The 17,090-nt window shown below is 43.4% G+C and overlaps 1 protein-coding gene across 1 annotated transcript in view; it reads right to left on the bottom strand.

Moving 5' to 3' along the window:
• The window catches only part of LOC126260547 (protein nervous wreck), a 778,787-nt gene that overhangs the window by 133,524 nt on the left and 628,173 nt on the right, over window positions 1-17,090 (bottom strand). The window contains exons 10-12 of the mRNA XM_049957881.1: window positions 11,575-11,826; window positions 5,087-5,164; window positions 4,809-4,860 (exon numbers count right to left, since the gene is read on the bottom strand). Coding sequence (XP_049813838.1) covers window positions 4,809-4,860; window positions 5,087-5,164; window positions 11,575-11,826 — 382 coding nt within the window. The remainder of the gene's footprint in view (window positions 1-4,808; window positions 4,861-5,086; window positions 5,165-11,574; window positions 11,827-17,090) is intronic.

Below are 17,090 nucleotides of genomic sequence, written 5' to 3'. Positions count from 1 at the left end.
TATTCGCTGTTGAGAGTACTGTCGTTACACGTATTGCCAAATGCATTGAGGTTGACGGATATAATTTTGAGTATTTATTGCATTAATGTGGTATTTTCAGGTAATCACGCTGTAACAGCATGCGTTCTCAGAAATGATAAGTTCGTACAGCATGGTATCATACTGGAATAACCGCAATAAAATGTTCAAAAGTACCTACGTTCTGTATTTTAATTTAAAAAACCTACCTGTGACAAACTGTTCGTCTAAAATTGTGAGCCATATGTTTGTGACTATTACAGCGCCATCTATCACAAAGCGAAAAAAGTGGTCCACCTACAACATTCATACTTCTTTACGTACTACGCGAATATGTAATAAAAATGGGAGTTCCTATTTAAAAAAAAAGGAGTTGATATCCGTTTGATCTATGGCAGCGCCATCTAGCGGGCCAACCTTAGCGCCATCTGGTTTCCCCCTTCAAGCTAGACAAGTTTCGTTTTTCTTAGTTTTTTCGTTTGACGCTTATTTCGTGAGATATTTGGCCCGGTCGCGATCAATGGACCACCCTGTATATATATATTTGTTTTTTTTTAACGACTGTCTTTTTCCAATGTAGTTCACTGTTGCTATATTTTGTCATTTGGAAATAACGGATGGAGCTATGGACGCTAGAGGATGGATTTCCATATGGAGAAATCGGAACACATCTGTCTTTTTCTTCTGTTTTAGTTCAATAGAGGGTGAAAGCAGTGGAGGCAGCCAAAATCATTTGCGTCGTGTATGGGGACAACGCCATTGGACAGAGCACCGCAAGAAAATGGTTTTCTCGTTATATATATATATATATATATATATATATATATATATATATATATATATATATATATATATAGGTAACGGCTACGTTAGTTGATGTGTTTAGTGTTGTATTAGGTTCGTGCATAAGTTCGTGGCTTTTTTGTTTTGCTTGTTGATATGCCTGTTTTTTTTTTTTTTTTTTTTAACGACTGTCTTTTTCCAATGTAGTTCACTGTTGCTATATTTTGTCATTTGGAAATAACGGATGGAGCTATGGACGCTAGAGGATGGATTTCCATATGGAGAAATCGGAACACATCTGTCTTTTTCTTCTGTTTTAGTTCAATAGAGGGTGAAAGCAGTGGAGGCAGCCAAAATCATTTGCGTCGTGTATGGGGACAACGCCATTGGACAGAGCACCGCAAGAAAATGGTTTTCTCGTTTAAAGGAGGATCATGACACTCCACGTTGAGGAAGACCTTAGGGGTTTGATGAAGATCGTTTAAACGCATTAACACACAATGATCCACGTCGGTGTTATCCAGAACTGCGACATTTGCATGCAACGGGGAAGCTCCTAGAGTCTGGTGTGTGGGTACTGCTTGGTCTAAGCCAAATTCACAAAAATCTGCCTAGTGGCCATATGTGCAACACCGACCATTCCTATTTTATATCCTTCCTGGTGGAAGAGAAACGGTGTGTTTATGCTAACAGAAGGAAAAAGAATGGAATGGCTGAGCCCACCCCAAAAATGCAGAAACTCGCCATACAAAGACCTGCGCGCATTTACAATTGACATTGTTATGCATGTGGTGGAACAGCGATGGTGTGGTATACTACGAATTGCTTCAAAAATGGTTCAAATGGCTCTGAGCACTATGGGACTTAACATCTGGGGTCATCAGTCCCCTAGAGCGTAGAACTACTTAAACCTAACCAACCTAAGGACATCACAAACATTCATGCCCGAGGCAGGAGTTGAACCTGCGACCGCACCAGTCACGCGGTTCCGGACTGGAGCGCCTAGAACCACTCGGCCACCGCGGCCGGCTCTAATTACTTCCCCAGGGGTGTAATCAAAACAGCTGACATTTGTTGTCAACAACTGAGACGTCTTGCAGACTCGATCGGGGAACAACGACCAAGGAGACCGCGTGAAGTGATGCTACTCCATGGTAACGCCCGCCAACATTCTGCTAGAGCGTCAAAAAACACTACACAAGAGTTGGGTTGGAAAGTCATTCCGCTCCCACCTTATCCACCTGTCCTTGCGTCCTCAGATTTTCGACCTTTTCCGCTCTCTAATGAACAACCATAGAGGAAATTCCTTTCCGTCTGAAAATGCGTTCCGAACATGGCTGAAGATTTCTACAGTGGCGGAATCGAAAAGTTACCCCAGCGTTGGCAGACTGTTGTAAATAGTGAAGGAGAATATATAACTGATGACTTAGGTCTGTGTTATGTGTATCTGTGTGTTTGTTCTACTTATGGAAAAACGCTTGAACTTATGCACAAACCCAATGACTTATGCGCTGCGAAAGTTTGCCATTTCAGTAGTACAGTACTATGATGCCCTGTCAAAAGCGCGTCTTTTTGGTACAAATTGCGTATTAAATATCAAATAATGACATCTGTAGATACAGTCTTTAGACAGTGTATGTCATATTAAGAGGTTCGCCGCTTGTATTGCGACTGTAGTGTGGCTGATAGTATCGTGAGTTGTGAGCTGTGAAGAGAAGGTTGACGGGCTCGCGCTTACCTCATTCCAGTTTTTCTTCGCTTTTTGTATTCTAAAACATTCTGGATCTTTCTTATTCATTTAATAGAAGTTTTACCTCAAAAGTCGACGTTATTAATTATTTATGATGCATCTGCTGCTATTCTTGTTGCATACGCCAGCGACTGGATTGTTTTCGCAGTGGCCACAAATCTTAACGTGACTGTCAGTCTGTCAGAAAGTGAACATAAGTTACGCAGTGGACGATTTTGCTGTTATGAAACTTTCTATAACATATATATACACCTATATCTACGTTTATGAACTGGCTCAAATTTGTATTATGCCGGTAAATATCTTTTTCATTGATGATGAGTAGCTTCGAAAACATCTCCTCTTCAATTCGAATGAAATTACGAATCGAATCTTGATCTTCAAATCGTTACGTTATTTCAGAGCGTTTGTGGTCAATGAAACATCGAGAATATGGACATTACGCATGCGCAAAGTGACATTAGACACGGCCTCTTAACCAAATTCAATTTAAAACGAAAATAGGATGAAAATGCAATTGAGTTAATAAATAACTTCTATTGCTATGTATCTCAGACCGTTGTACAGCATCATGTAATGTTCCCCTGTCAGCAATTTGCTGTTCAAGCCATCAACGCGTCCACAATCTGCCTTGATTTTTCTCCGCTCTTCTTCGACAATCGCTGAGAGAGATAACGCGAGTTATTTTACGCGCGTCGTAAAGGAATTGTATCGTTTAGGATGTAAATAAAGCCGAGTACGGCGGCTGGAGAGGGCTGAGGGCGCAAATCACGTTTACCAGCTCGTCCCGTGTGCCGACGACTCTCTGTCTCGTGAAGTCGGAATCCCGTCCACGTCCACGTCCTTTGCACCCTTGTCCCGTAGGAGGACGGCTTTACCGTCTATCCGTCATCGCTCATGTTTCAGTTCACTGCCTAGTACATTGTTTTAACGCAGGGTGTTGCGAAAAGGACTATGGCAATTCCTCGAAACAATCATTCACCTTAGAGCCCTAGTCTTGGCGTAATTATGTAGCAAAATACATCAAATTTTGGCTCAGGTAGTTTGCTAGTACGAATCACAACACAGGTTAAGTATAGAGAACTACATTCAACAGGAGAGACGTTTGCGTGTATATCAACAGAGTAGCCTATATAACAACTGAAATTAAACCGACAACCACAACAAAACAGAATAAATATAACTGGACAGTCTCCATAAGGTATTACATGCAATAGAAGAGATATACGTGTACTAGAAGAACAGCATAGCTTCACGAGGGTCGTATTCTGTTGTCGAGTAGGCTACTCTGGTTCAAAATGGTTCAAATGGCTCTGAGCACTATGGGACTTAACATCTGTGATCATCAGTCCCCTAGAACTTAGAACTACTTGAACCTAACTAACCTAAGGACATCACACACATCCATGTCCGAGGCAGGATTCGAACCTGCGACCGTAGCGGTCGCGCGGTTCCAGACAGTAGCGCCTAGAATCAATCGGCCACTCCGGCCGGCTAGGCTACTCTATTCTTCTAATACACGTAGTCTCCGTCTCTCCTGCTGTATATAGTTTTTTTATAAATACATATATAAACTTGCCCGTTACGTAGTATTTACAACTATGACAAATTTAGATTCAGCTTTTTTGCTTTTATCACCTTCCTCGTATAGCTCTCACACCAACACACAGACACACGCCCGCGAGCACACACACAAACAGTTTTCTCATTGCTGAGTCTTAATTTTTTTTGTTATGTTCCTTTCATATCTTTAACTGTTTAGCTTAAATATTCTAATTGTATTGCAACTACATTGTGAGAGACGGTATTCATTATGTTTCTCCACTTCTCTGTCCGAGCGTAACAGCTTCTTGACAGTTGCTTAACATTAATGTACTCTTTTTGTCGACGGTAGTTAACTGTAGTCTAACGATGGCCTTCTAAGCCGAGAACTGGATAGCTAAATGGTTTAACACTGTAAAACACAGACATTTTTGTCTTATTCATTTATAAATATTCATTTGCTCTTACAATCAGCGACGGAAATCTATTAACATCTTTACACATCTTTACAGATTAACCTGGTAGAACCAGTCATGTGCTGTTACGAAACACAGCCATACAAATAGACATCTCTTTAGAGGATAAAAAGAGGGACTGCATCCCACTATATAGGTATCTCAACAATAGAGTCATAATATTGAGACTGATGTTCGGCAACTGCTGCCGTTTTACGAAAACTACATGTTATCGGCTGCTTGGTTGAGTGTGGACTTACCTCCCCCTGCTCTCAAGCACTCTATGCGAGCTTCTGCTTTCACCTTGGAAGTCTGAAACAAGAAACATGTGGGAAAACACTCATTCAGAATGCCGTCTTACTTGTGTGAGCTGAAAATAAACCTCTGTATTTAACACTATATCACATTTGTAATGCCAAAGAAATCTGATGCGGTCGCAACACACGCGAGGACACAGCATTCATTAAAATAACGAAATTATACACACACAGTATTCTGCTGATAAGACAGGTAACATACAACTCGTAAGCGTACCTACCTCAGACCTTCTAATGCTGTGTTTCAGTTCTTCGATTTTCGTTTCCAGATCTGGTCCATTTACATCGTTTGGATCGACCTGAAATTAAGGAAACAGCAAGAGGTTAGCAACCTGAATAGGAAACTTGAAATACTGAGCCTACAGTTTGGCAACAATCTTTCTTGCTCTATAGCAGAAATGGAGCCTTTATTGCTACATAAATGTGGTAATTGAAATTTTTTGTCACAACAACCTAACGAACACATTTGGGTGTATTTCCACGCTTCTGAGTGCAAAACATGTTCTTCGCACAACTGCAAAGACACAGACACGCATTTCAACATCATGCTTAGCAGGAGTCTCAAAATAATTGAAAGTGTGTTCTTTTCTGCTGTCCGCTATCAAACGATTGAAGCTGCTTTCGTACTGCCTTGTTTATTCACACCAGTTCATCCCAAAATACACTTCGGAGAGCTGAAATTTACCTCTGACAAAGGGACATGGCAGAAATGAATTACTTACCATATCCATAATAAGAAATAAAATATGTAAACAATTTTAGGATCTATTCAGTTGATCTTAATGCCACGTAAACGGTGTGATATGTAGATCGCTAGTTCTGATGGGCAGCTGCAGAAAAACCAGTGATCACTTTGATACTGTTATGGTGAAAGTCTTAAGTCAGAGGATGGCGAAGCATCAAAGACGTCCAGGTTAGAATCACTCAGATGCGTATAAAAATGGGTCACACTTTGGGCCTATGTCTGTCTGCAATGTTCGTAGAATACCGGGTCTTATCGATTCCGAGCATAGCGCACCGGAGTAGATCAATTAAAACACAGTCTAACCATAGCCAACAACGTACATTTTGCCACTAATGCTCTGACAGCCACTGGTGTAATACGGAACACTAAGACAGGCACACAAGGCACAAGCTGTAACTGACTGAAATATAAAATTCTCATAAATTCAACAGCCATCGCGGTCATTATTGGCGTCATTAACGTTTCAGTCATCAATTCGATGACAGTGAATGAAGTTGCTCTCGTGTGAACAGTTTGCCTTTGACTCCAACGCATCTTTAAGCTCATCTTCTGTGAGGTCAGCAGCATCAGCATCGCAGACGTCGGGTCTGTCTTACACAGGACACGCCGGCTATGGACCTAGCTGTACGGCGAGTGCTGCTATCATTTAAGATTCTGATGCCATTTTAGTGTTTTCAGAAGACCATCTGTTGAATTCCAGCTATTACGTCCACCAGATTCTGCTGCTACTTATCCTACGTATCCCGAGCAGCATTCTGTAAGATGAGCACACCATACCCTATATCACAGTTACGTATCGTTACAAAAGAGTACCCATGCCTTTTGAAAGTCTGATCGGTTACAACACATTTCGAAGATAGAAGAGTTATAAGAACAATTAAAATCTTTTGCTTCTGCAACCACGACACACAAATAGCCTTTCCCGGTAACGGGTTGCCCTTCAAATTGAAATTGACGATGTACCTCACGATATTACAAGACAACGGTCTTATCGTTAAAGCGCGGAAGCGTTGAAATAAATATGTACGAAAAGGCCCCCACGTTTTTTTTTTTTTTTTTTTGAGGGGGGGGGGCTGGGGGAGGGTACGGGATAGGGGGTCTTGATGCTTGTTCCCGTTTGAGCTAGGAACATTGCGTAAAAAGTTTTTTGTTAAGCTCGGCCATTAGTATACCCATTCGAACATTTGTCTTACTATAACTCTCTTACGGCATACCAAGAAACGATGAACGACAAACCGGAACTGGCCCCCAGGCAAACTGTGCCAATCTATTAATTCCTTTTGCAAAAGACTTTAATTGGGCTGAATTTAATGGTCAGCTAATGGCACCATTTGTATACGCACAGTTAGAATTTTATGTGCTAAAACATTCGGTTTCAATCGGATTTTACGTGCAAAAATAGTCACACTTAAATAACTCCGAACTGGAGCGTGACTGATATTGTTCGAATTTGGTTGACTACTGTGTGATCGGACCTTGGCCTATAAGTTTTAACCATAAAATCTTGCTTCGTTTCGATTTTACGTGCAAAAAACACGTTTTTCTGGGAGATTTTCTAAGCCCTCCAATTCTGTACTTTAAACTTGTACGAATCGGTTCAAGCTTTGCGCGAAGGTAGATAAATCTATAAAGTCAAAAGGAATTTTTTTTATCCAGTTGTCTTTTGCCCTTTGTCGAGGAACGCTATTTAAAGTAGAACTAAACGTACCAAGCAAAATTCGTTCTTGCGCGGAAACGGTTTAAACTTATCAAATAACTAAAAAAATGCTTTCTTACGATAAAACTGAATCCTCGCTTTCACAAATCTAGCTTCATTCGGATATTACGTGCAATAAACACGCTTTTTATGGGGTTTCTTAAGCGCGCCACCTCTAAACTTTACATAGCTACAAATTAATAACTTCCGACGTCAGTCAGTATGCTATGCGCCGTCAGCATATCTGTAAGTATAAGAACGGCAGACTATTAGACTTAAAATTTGCAGACACACATTCCATGTAACTGGTCACATTTTAGTTATTGTGAAAATAACTCCGCTAATGCACAGAATGAATAATCACAGTATCCAGTATACACCTTAAAATTTTCAGTTTCTCCTACAGATACCTTTATACGACATAAAGTTTCATCTGTAACACATCTTGACTAATCTGATTAGCTTCTAGAGTATTTCAAATTCTCTCCTTATATTTAAGTCCACTATGGTTGTAAGTTACCGCAGGCCTTTTTGAAATATAAAATTATACATGGACATCTACACTGAAATCCCGCGTTTTCTCAGTTATTTATCTTAGACTGAACAAATGATCCAGTAAGGTGCTAATTCTGCGGAAACTGCATTGGTAGTTCCCAGTTAGTTCTTCAGACTGGGGAACCCGCGTGAAACTTTCGCACTTTTATCGTTTTTAAATAATGACAGTGTGTAGAATAAGTATGTATGGGATAAGAGTAGACGCGAGAATGAAGAGAAATCATCTCTAAAATGAACCGAACGACGTGGAATAATAATCATGAATTTATGATACATCCTGTATATACATGTCCAAGTGTGCAAAAATGTGTTTTCCATTCGGAATATTTTTCCCGGCTTATACGACGGGCAGAGATTAGGGACTGTCAGTAGGGCCACGTAACCTATAACTGTAACTCGACAGACGTTTTCAGTTACAGTCAGCAATTTACGCCACGATAGCAACAGGTAAATCACAATTCAAGGCAACAATGGCACTTACGTTTGTCGTTTCGGAAAATATATTCGTTTAGGAAAGTCATCTTGTCTGATGTCACTACCACAGTGACAGTGCTGTATACAAATTACTGCTTATTCGTGATTAATAAGTTAGCTTCGTAAAATATGGCTATGTAGCTGAGTATCCACGGTGCCCTTTTGCCTGTAATACTTGAAGGTCTCTTTTATGTCAAAATTTTCCACAAATTATAAGCTTTAGCGCAAAATCGATCTATGTCTTCAGAAGCCGGTTATAAACCTTTCTAACGATACCTCATTCATACCTATCTGATATGTATGTGTTGAGAAAAAGGGATGTTGACTTGAGAAATAATATATATAATACAGGGATGAAACTGTTTAATGGGCACATCAACAGGATTTTAAGAGTGACATCCAGGAAAGCAGCTCCTTTGTAGTTATCGCACAATAGGGGATCATTCTTTTTAAATATGGGGCATATAACTCTGTTTTCCAGTCCGCAGATATGGTTTGTGTCTTATAAATCATTTCTATTAAAGACTGTAGTTATAAGTCTATACCACTGGCCACTGAATTTACAGCGGCATGAAGAAGGCAGCCAACGATCGTCAAGTTGTCAAGATGTGTACTGCATGTTTCAATGTGCAAATGATCAGGAATTTCTGCAAAACCGCACGAATTATGTAGGAGTAACTCGATCCACACTCTGTCTATAAGGAAAGATTACGCAGCGGATTTCTCATTCGGAAATCACATTTTTGTGTTGGTTCTTTGTGGAAAGAACTTGTTATATCTCGTGTAAGGAGGAGGAATGTCTATTGGCGGAATTGTAACCAGTCGACACTGTGGGTTGTTGTTCCTCGATGTTGCTGCTTATGTTCACTGATTCCATGACTACCATTCGATATGGAAAGGATGGATCTAGGACGACCATACTCAAGGACATGCGACTAGCGCCCGACAGGACAGACATATTGCCTGCTGAGGAGCGCAGGATCGTACAGCCACCTCAGGTGCCATGGATCAAGAAAAGAGTTTGGTTGCAACAAGGAAAGTATCCCACACGGCAGTACGACTGAGTCTGGAGCGCCATGGACTCTCAGCACGGCGACCAAAAAGGGCGCACCCAGTGTCTTTTCAGGCCGAGTCCCAGTCGTGTGTACAGCATCCGAACGGACGATCCGTGCGTGGCGGCTGGGAAGCGAATGAACTTTTCCAGCACACTCGTAGTCGATATTCGTGCCCAGCAACTGGCGTGATGTTGGAGTACACATCATCATCGCTAGTTTCAAGCCGGTAATGTGGATGTCAATCGTTACATTCTCGATGTGTTAAAGCTGGTGGCCGAGCCCTGTCTTCGAGGTGTACGTGAAGTTATCTTAAAAAAATATAGCGCCAGAACACGTGCTCCCTGTGCTGTCCGAACCCCGTATGGAGGGTGTTCGATTGTTGCCGTACTGCACGTTCTCCAAATCACTCATCCATTGGAAATCTCCGGTATTGTTGAACCGAACTTGAATAAATCGTTTAAATAATGATCTTTTAACGGCCGGCTTCGTTGCATTATAGCAGCATCTTCAAACTGCTGGTAGTGCCACATGGAGACCCCCCACCCCCGTCCTATTCCAGGTTACACAACTAACAACATGAAGATGCTGCTTTAACGCAGCGAAACCTGTCGTTAATAAATAATCCCTTAGCAGATGTTTGCAACTATTCAAGTTCAGTTTACAACGAATTTCAACGGCTGTGTCTGCCTACATTACAGGGTCTCTGGTAACTTTTTGCCGCGAGAAATGCCCACCTCCACACGCCCACTTCTATGACTGATGAACTGTCAGAGGCTTGAAGCAGCGTGGAATGACGTACCCGCATCTGTCAGCCAAGTTCAGTTCAAGAGCCTTTGTTGCCAACAGATGTAGCATCAACGTTTAATTTCGCAACCTGTGAAATTAATCACTTATACCCCCTAGTATACCGCATATTTATATACAAGTAATATTTCGTTATTTTCTCTTCTTTAGCTGCAGTTTTAATGGCCAGAAGTGTGTTATTTATATACGAGAAACTTCTGACACACTGTGTTACCAGAAAGAAAAATGCTTCTATGATGGCACAAAAAAGTCGAATATGTCCTGGGCAGACATAGTGATAGAAAGGAACCAGCCTTACAACATAAGCTAGTTCCCTTCTTTTATATCCCTAACTCTGTCCAGGACATATTCGCCTTTTTGTACCATGACAGGAGCGTTTTAGATTCTGGTTCTCAACTTTTACTCCAGCGTAATTTTGACATTAGACCGCCACAGCTTGGCAACCGATGCAAATTTATTTTGACTCGGGCGACGACTTACCTGCGATAAGCTTTTTCTGTAGTCTTCCTAACCATGTTGCTTATATCGTGACAACGGATAAAGCTTTCACAAAACAACAAGACGACCATTAATTATATGTGTTTGTGTATCTTCTTGAAAAATATGAAACAATTCGCACAAGTTTGAAACATAGAGGTGGCGCGCGTAAGAAACCCCATAAAAAGCGTGTTTGTTGCACGTAATATCCGAATGAAGCTAGATTTGTGAAAGCGAGTATTCAGTTTTATCGTAAGAAAGCATTTTTTTAGTTATTTAATAAGTTTAAACCGTTTCTAGGCAAGTGTAGCTCACTTACAAAACATACCGCATATAGAACACTTGTGCAGCCCATTCTTGAATACTCCTAGAGTGTATGGGGTCAGCCCCACGTCGTATTAAAGGAATATATCGAAGCATTTCAGTGACTTACTGCTAGATCTGGTGCTGGTAGGTTCGATCAACACCCAAGTCTTACAGAAATACTGCAGGAATTCCCGAGGGGAAGAAGATATCCTTTTCCCCAAAAACTGTTGGGAATACAAAACCTACATTTTACGCAGACGATATTACTGCCACCATGACACGCCTCGCGTAAGAGCCGCAAGGACAAGAGAAGTCAGGACTTGTACAGAAGTATGTAGGTAGTCTTTTTCCTCTCGCTCCATTTGCGAGCGGAACAGGAAGGGGAACGACTAGCAGTACTGCAAGGTGCCCTTCGCCATGTGCCGTACGGTGGCTTGTGGATATGTACTCTGACGTAGATCGAGTAGTGCGGGAGTTCTCTTCAGGCCCTGGGAGAGACGAAGTCGCAAACTGTGATCTCGCCCGGCCGAGATGAAGCCAGCTGGAGGGTAGGACGCACTTCCCTCCCACGTTGGGTGCCGCACAGTGCCGACTCACCTTCTGGCCCTGGTCGCGCAGGGCCTGCAGCGCCACGAGGCGCCTCTCGAACTCGGCGACGTTCTGCTTGTCGCGCGCGATGCGCGTGGCCCAGCGCTTGGCCTCCTTGCTGAGCTGCTGCTGCGCCGACGAGTGGTCGGCCGTCACCTTGTCGACGCTGTCGTTCTCGCACGGCTCGAACTCGTACTGGATGTGCTGCTTCAGCACCGGGTAGAACAGGTACAGGCACTGCAGGTTGTACTCGCGCGTCAGCTGCAACAACACCACGCACGCCCGTCCTCCACAGTTTCTGATGTGCAGTAGAATTCACTGTGATGACGATTTTTAATGTATTTTGCAAGTATATAAACAGTTACTAGTTCCCCCGCGCTCAGGGAATGCTAATTCTGCAACAGTATGTTTAATTAATGAGAAGCTGCTCCATTCCTCATTAATTTATAAAGATCAGTCAACAAGATATATGGAGCCATAGCAATGGTTTTACTGAACACACCACAAGAAGATAGCCATTCCATATGAGCGAAGTGAGTTATTATTTAATTGTTATGTATATTATAAATTATAGAGTGCAGCAATCAGTCGTCCTTTTTTAGATTTTATTACGCAAATCCAGATTTCGGCTAGTGGATAGCCATTCTCAATGCTAAAAATACAAGAAGTACATAGTCAGGCGATATAATAAAAAGTTACAACTAATGGCATAACTTATATGGCTTGTACACTACTGACCATTAAAATTGCTACACCAAGAGCAAATGCAGATGATAAACGGATATTTATTGGACAAATATATTAACAACCAACTCAGGCCGTAATAACGGCCTTGATACGCTTGGGCATTGAGTCAAACAGAGATTGGATGGCGTGTACAGGTACAACTGCCCATGCAGCTTCAACACGATACCACAGTTCAAGAATAGTGACTGGCGTATTGTGACGAGCCAGTTGCTCGGCCACCATTGACCAGACGTTTTCAATTGGTGAGAGATCTGGAGAATGTGCTGGCCAGGGCAGCAGTCGAACATTTTCTGTATCCAGAAAGGCTCGTACAGGACGTGCATAATCCTGCTGAAATGTGGGGTTTGGCAGGGATCGAATCAAGCGTAGAGCCACGGGTCGTAACACATCTGAAATGTAACGTCCACTGTTCAAAGTGCCGTCAATGCGAACAAGAGGTAACCGAGACGTGTAACCAATGGCACCCCATACTATAACGCCGGGTGATACGCCAGTATGGCGATGACGAATACACGCTTCCAATGTGCGTTCACCGCGATGTCGCCAAACACTGATGCGACCTTCATGATGCTGTAAACAGAACCTGGATTCATCCGAAGAAAATAACGTTTTCCCATTCGTGCACCCTGGTTCGTCGTTGAGTACACCATCGCAAGTGCTCCTATCTGTGATGCAGTGTCAAGGGTAACTGCAGCCGTGGTCCCCGAGCTGATAGTCCATGCTGATGCAAACGTCGTCGAACTGTTCGTGCAGATGGTTGTTGTCTTGCAAACGTCCCCATCTGTTGACTCAGGGATCCAGACGTGGCTGCACGATCCGTTACAGCCATGCGGATAAGATGCCTGTCATCTCGACTGCTAGCGATACAAAGGCCGTTGGGATCCAGCACGGCGGTCCGTATTACCCTCCTGATCCCACCGATTCCATATTCTGCTTACTGTCATTGGATCTCGACCAACGCGAGCAGCAATGTCGCGATACGATAAACCGCAATCGCGATAGGCTACAATCCGACCTTTATCAAAGTCGGAAACGTGATGGTACGCATTCCTCCTCCTTACACGAGGCATCACAAAAACGTTTCACCAGGCAATGCCGGTTAACTGCTGTTTGTGTATGAGAAATTGGTTGGAACCATTCCTCACGTAAGCACGTTGTAGGTGTCGCCACCGGCGCCAACCGTGTGTGAATGCTCTGAAAAGCTAATCATTTGCATATCACAGCATCTTCTTCCTGTCGGTTAAAATTCGCGTCTGTAGCACGTCATCTTCGTGGTGTAGCAATTTTAATGGCCAGTAGTGTATATTACATACCACTATTTTCTGTTCTCGATGCATGTAAGTCCCTGTTGTTCGGGCGTCAGTCACATTTCTTTGAATCCTACTGTATGAAGAAGGTGAGATAAAAACATTCAAATCAGACCATCTCTAATAGGTGCATATAGCATGTGCCTTCTTGTGTCTTGTAAATAAATTTTTGAAAATAGGTTTTACCCATCTGACGTTACTTAGGTGTTTAAAGAATAAAACAACTGACTCACAATGAGTGAACCTGGAAATTTCTTATATATATTTCTATATTTACAGACAAACATGAGATAAGTCGGACAGCAATGTAAAGAAATTTAGTTATATTTTGTTTTATGTAATTCCCATGCAAATTTGAAGTTTTTTTACTTCCGTTAAATATTATATACACAGCTCATATAGAGGTTGCTACGGTCACAAATTCGAATCCTGCCTCGGGCATGGATGTATGTAATGTCCTTGGATTAGTTAGGTTGAGTTCTAAGCTCTAGGGGACTGATGACCCCAGATGTTAAGTCCCATAGTATTCAGAGCCATTTGAACCAACCATAGAGTGGTCGCTATACAACTAACCGATGTGTTCTCCACACAGCCTACCTTCTTTATACAGTTGTATTCAAAGAAATGTGACTGACGCCCGAACAACAGGGACTTACATGCATCGAGAATAGAAAATAGTGGTATGTAATATACAAGTTATATAAGTTATGACATTAGTTATAACTTTTTATTATATCACCTGACTATGTACTTCTTGTATTTTTAGCATTGAGAATGGCTAGCCACTAGCCGAAATCTGGATTTGGGTACTAAAATCTAAAAAAGGACGACTGATTGCCGCACTCTACAATTTATAAGCCACATAACAGTCGCTGAGTGCACACACATCCCGAATGGAAGGTAAACTGATTCAAATGGCTCTGAGCACTATGGGACTTAACTTCTGAGGTCATCAGTCCCCTAGAACTTAGAACTACTTAAACCTAACAAACCTAAGGACATCACACACATCCATGCCCGAGGCAGGATTCGAACCTGTGACCGTAGCGCGGACTGTAGCGCCTAGAACCGCTCGGCCACTCCTGTAAACTGATTGCCTCATATTAGGTTGTCCATCATTTTTTCCATAGAATGGCCACTTACGAAGATTATAAAGAAAATATCTAATATCTACACTCCTGGAAATTGAAATAAGAACACCGTGAATTCATTGTCCCAGGAACGGGAAACTTTATTGACACATTCCTGGGGTCAGATACATCACATGATCACAATGACAGAACCACAGGCACATAGACACAGGCAACAGAGCATGCACAATGTCGGCACTAGTACAGTGTACATCCACCTTTCGCAGCAATGCAGGCTGCTATTCTCCCATGGAGACGATCGTAGAGATGCTGGATGTAGTCCTGTGGAACGGCTTGCCATGCCATTTCCACCTGGCGCCTCAGTTGGACCAGCGTTCGTGCTGGACGTGCAGACCGCGTGAGACGACGCTTCATCCAGTCCCAAACATGCTCAATGGGGGACAGATCCGGAGATCGTGTTGGCCAGGGTAGTTGACTTACACCTTCTAGAGCACGTTGGGTGGCACGGGATACATGCGGACGTGCATTGTCCTGTTGGAACAGCAAGTTCCCTTGTCGGTCTAGGAATGGTAGAACGATGGGTTCGATGACGGTTTGGATGTACCGTGCACTATTCAGTGTCCCCTCGACGATCACCAGTGGTGTACGGCCAGTGTAGGAGATCGCTCCCCACACCATGATGCCGGGTGTTGGCCCTGTGTGCCTCGGTCGTATGCAGTCCTGATTGTGGCGCTCACCTGCACGGCGCCAAACACGCATACGACCATCATTGGCACCAAGGCAGAAGCGACTCTCATCGCTGAAGACGACACGTCTCCATTCGTCCCTCCATTCACGCCTGTCGCGACACCACTGGAGGCGGGCTGCACGATGTTGGGGCGTGAGCGGAAGACGGCCTAACGGTGTGTGGGACCGTAGCCCAGCTTCATGGAGACGGTTGCGAATGGTCCTGGCCGATACCCCAGGAGCAACAGTGTCCCTAATTTGCTGGGAAGTGGCGGTGCGGTCCTCTACGGCACTGCGTAGGATCCTACGGTCTTGGCGTGCATCCGTGCGTCGCTGCGGTCCGGTCCCAGGTCGACGGGCACGTGCACCTTCCGCCGACCACTGGCGACAACATCGATGTACTGTGGAGACCTCACGCCCCACGTGTTGAGCAATTCGGCGGTACGTCCACCCGACCTCCCGCATGCCCACTATACGCCCTCGCTCAAAGTCCGTCAACTGCACATACGGTTCACGTCCATGCTGTCGCGGCATGCTACCAGTGTTAAAGACTGCGATGGAGCTCCGTATGCCACGGCAAACTGGCTGACACTGACGGCGGCGGTGCACAAATGCTGCGCAGCTAGCGCCATTCGACGGCCAACACCGCGGTTACTGGTGTGTCCGCTGTGCCGTGCGTGTGATCATTGCTTGTACAGCCCTCTCGCAGTGTCCGGAGCAAGTATGGTGGGTCTGACACACCGGTGTCAATGTGTTCTTTTTTCCATTTCCAGGAGTGTATTAGTACTGCAAAATATTTTTGTATAGCCTTTGTAGCTTGTTGATGATGTTGCATTATTAAAAAACCAACTGAGAACCTAGCGTTGCCCAAGTATGTATTTATTCCAATCTCCTATTTGTCCATTTTCTCCTTCTTCCTCTCTCTTTCCACCTAGTCCTTCCCCTCTTTCTGATTATCTCCTCTACCTACTCTGTCTGTCCCACTTCTCCAAACGCCTTTTGTCAGTCTCTTCCTACCCCTCTCTCTATCCATCTGCTCCATCCCCATTTATCTGTCCATCTGCTCCTCCCTCCTCTCACCATCTGCTCCTTCCTCCTCTGTACAACTCCTCCTCCACCTCTAGTTAGATCTCTTACTGTCCCCACACTCTGTCTCCATCTCCCCATCCCACTGTCTGTGCATCCTCATCTCCCCCCTCTCTATGTACATCTCCTCTACACAGACGCTAGTGAAAGAATGCTGCTATTGGAGCACAAAGAATCCGAAAATCTTCCTGTTTATTTAAATGATTCTGACCGAAAAGGGGATATCGGCTGCCTTGTTTTACCTGCCTCAACACCTTTAAAAATTTCCCCAAAAATTTTGTCATGCAAACATATTCGCGCTTTTTTATGCTAAGAGAGAAGAAGACAGTGTCAGTCGCAATGAGACACAAAAGTAATGAATACTGGAAGATAGTAGTCACTGGTTGTGTTATAGAAAGAGTGTAGAAGACGATGACAGTGTGAGAGAAAGAGAGGGATAGAGTGGCAGTGGAACATAGTTGACAGTGACCGAGAAGTGCTAGGAAAAGAATGAAGGAGACAACGCCAGAGGGGGGCGGGAAATAAAGAGAAAGAGAAAATGGAAGTGAGTTAGAGCCAGTGATAATGA

Source organism: Schistocerca nitens, chromosome 5 (assembly GCF_023898315.1).
Source record: "Schistocerca nitens isolate TAMUIC-IGC-003100 chromosome 5, iqSchNite1.1, whole genome shotgun sequence".
NCBI classification, from domain to species: Eukaryota; Metazoa; Arthropoda; class Insecta; order Orthoptera; family Acrididae; genus Schistocerca; species Schistocerca nitens.
Note: the sequence above shows the minus strand (reverse complement) of the source record. Positions and strands in the feature narration are given on the sequence as shown.